We start from the raw sequence: 2,441 nt of genomic DNA, 5'->3' as shown, positions 1-2,441 counted from the left end.
TCCTGTATATTTTAAATCATCTTTAGATTACTTATAATACCCAATACAATGTAAATGCTATGTAAATAGTTGTTATACTGTATTGTTTAGGAAATAATGGCAAGACTCGGTGAACAATGCTCAAAGGATGAGGGCTGGAGAGAGACTGAGGATCTTTGAAATGGCGGGAGGCTACAGCAGGGTATGCCTACACATCATTTCATTCGTGTGGATTCAGTGTAGTACTTGGCGCACTGCAAATTCAAGTTTTACTTTTTGGAACTTACTTTTTCTTCCCCCCAAATATTTTTGATCCGTGGTTGACTGAATCTGCAGATGCGGAACCCGCTGATATGGAGTGCCGACTGTACTTTAGTACAATTTGAGGAGCCCTGGTGACGCCGTGGTTAAGCCCTTGGCTGCTAACCAAAAGGTCAGCAGTTCAAACCCACTAGCCACGCCATGGGAGAAAGATGTGACAGTCTGCTTCCATAAAGATTACAGCCATGGAAATCCTGTGGGGCAGTTCTACTCTGTCCTCTAGGGTCGCTATGAGTTGGAATCAGTAGCAGTGGGTTTGCTTTGGTTTTTGGTTAGTACAATTTCAAGAGACTTTAAATGATTGTGTGTGTTTTTTTTTTGTTTGTTTTTTTTTAATTTTTATCAGCTAAGCTGATTTCATTGGGGAATGGGTCTGTGGAGTTCCCCACGCTGCCATTCTAGAAGTGGAACTCCTGCTATGAATATTCTTGTACGTGCCTTCTATGGACATGGGCAAGAGTTTCTTAAAGCTAGAAATAATGGGTTGGAGGGTATGTAAATAGAAACCAATTTGGCACAATCATGTAAAGTTGAACAAAGTGCTTGTAGCAAATTACACTACCACTACCATTATTTTAGCAATTCTGTTGATGCTCATCTAACACTTGGCACTGTCATTGAACTTGTTAATTTTTGCCTAAGTAGGTATAAAATGGTATCTCACTGTGGTCTTAATTTACCCTTCCCTATCATTGGCATCTGTGTTTCTTTTGTGCATTGTGAATTGAATACTCAACCTTTGAATATATGTGAACTAAAATCTTCTCCCATTTTGCATGTTATCTTTTTACTTGACAGTATCGTTTGCTAAACATAATTTCTTAATTTTTATGTAGTTGAATGTATCAAATTTTTCTTATTTAAAAAATTTCTCCTTATCCAAGGTCAGAAAGAGAATTTTTTACATTGCCTAAGAGTTTTAAAATTGTACTTTCTGCCTTTGTATCCTTAATACACCATGGTTTTTATATATGGTGTGAAACAGGCATCCAATTTCATCTTTCCCATATAGATGACTAGTTGATCTAGCCCTGTTTATTGTTTATCCTTTCCTCACTGATCTGCAGTGCCTTTTAGGAAAATTTGGTGTGACATATCTCTGTGAGTCTATTTTGGGGTTCTCTATTCCATGGGTAGTGTTGTTTTGTTATTGTATCATCTTAATTACTGTAACTTTTTATAGTTTTAATGTTATGAAGGAAGAGTATTTCACCTTCTTTAGGAATATCTCAGCTATGTGCTTAAAGTTTTCATATTTTAAATAGTTTTGAGTGAAAATATTTTTCTATATTATATATGATAATGAGCATGCACAGAATTCAGTATGTACTAATCACTTACTGAGAGCAATTTCCAGTGTTGAAAGAAATTAGAGTAGAGAATATGTAATGGCTGTGTGTCATTTATTAGCTCAGAGGTCACTTTATTTTCTTTTAACTATAGGAACAGTTGTGATCAAAAGTAACAGCGGTCAGTTGATGCTGGTGTCTCCTCAGCAAGCTTTACCAAGAGGTGACACAACTGGTAACATAATCTCAAGACCAGCAGTACCAGCGAATACTCAAACAGTCAAAACCTGTATGATGCCGGTAATGGACCTTCACTTTTTTTCATTTTTAGTTTTTTCTGCTATTATCTTCATACTAATGTATACCTGTTTGCTAATAAAAATTATTCAGAACTTTTGAATTAAGTGGCTTTCTTTGAATATGTTAATTTAATCAAGATTTCATTTTTGTGATTTGATAATTGTTGAAATAATAAAAATTTAATGTTCATACTCAAAGATTTTATACTCCTTAAAGGAAGATTCAGAGAACTATTTGCATCTCTAAATGGAAAGAAAAAAGGCATTCTGCTTCAGTTTTAATTTGTGGTAAAAATATTTAGTCTATAGTTTATAGTATTCCTTTTTAATCATATCCTGAAGAGATTTTCTTTAAGAAATTAAATCTGCATTAAGTTGGCATTGTTAGGAAAGAGCTTACTTTATATAAGTGGTAATCTTTCTAGGTAACTATAGTTTATCTTGGAAGCCATGGTGGCATAGTGGTTGAGAGCTACGGCTGCTAACCAAAAGACTGGCAGTTCGAATCCACCAGGCACTCCTTGGAAACCATATGGGGGCAGTTCTACTCTGT

At 35.3% G+C, this 2,441-nt stretch overlaps 1 protein-coding gene across 1 annotated transcript in view; it reads left to right on the top strand.

Moving 5' to 3' along the window:
* TAF4B (TATA-box binding protein associated factor 4b) overlaps nt 1-2,441 on the top strand; it is a 170,959-nt gene that overhangs the window by 8,076 nt on the left and 160,442 nt on the right. The window contains exon 2 of the mRNA XM_023741858.1: nt 1,744-1,889. Coding sequence (XP_023597626.1) covers nt 1,744-1,889 — 146 coding nt within the window. The remainder of the gene's footprint in view (nt 1-1,743; nt 1,890-2,441) is intronic.

This window comes from Trichechus manatus, unplaced genomic scaffold (assembly GCF_000243295.1).
Source record: "Trichechus manatus latirostris isolate Lorelei unplaced genomic scaffold, TriManLat1.0 scaffold00193, whole genome shotgun sequence".
Taxonomy (NCBI): Eukaryota; Metazoa; Chordata; class Mammalia; order Sirenia; family Trichechidae; genus Trichechus; species Trichechus manatus.
The sequence above is the reverse complement of the archived record's forward strand: the minus strand, read 5'-3'. Positions and strand labels throughout refer to the sequence as shown.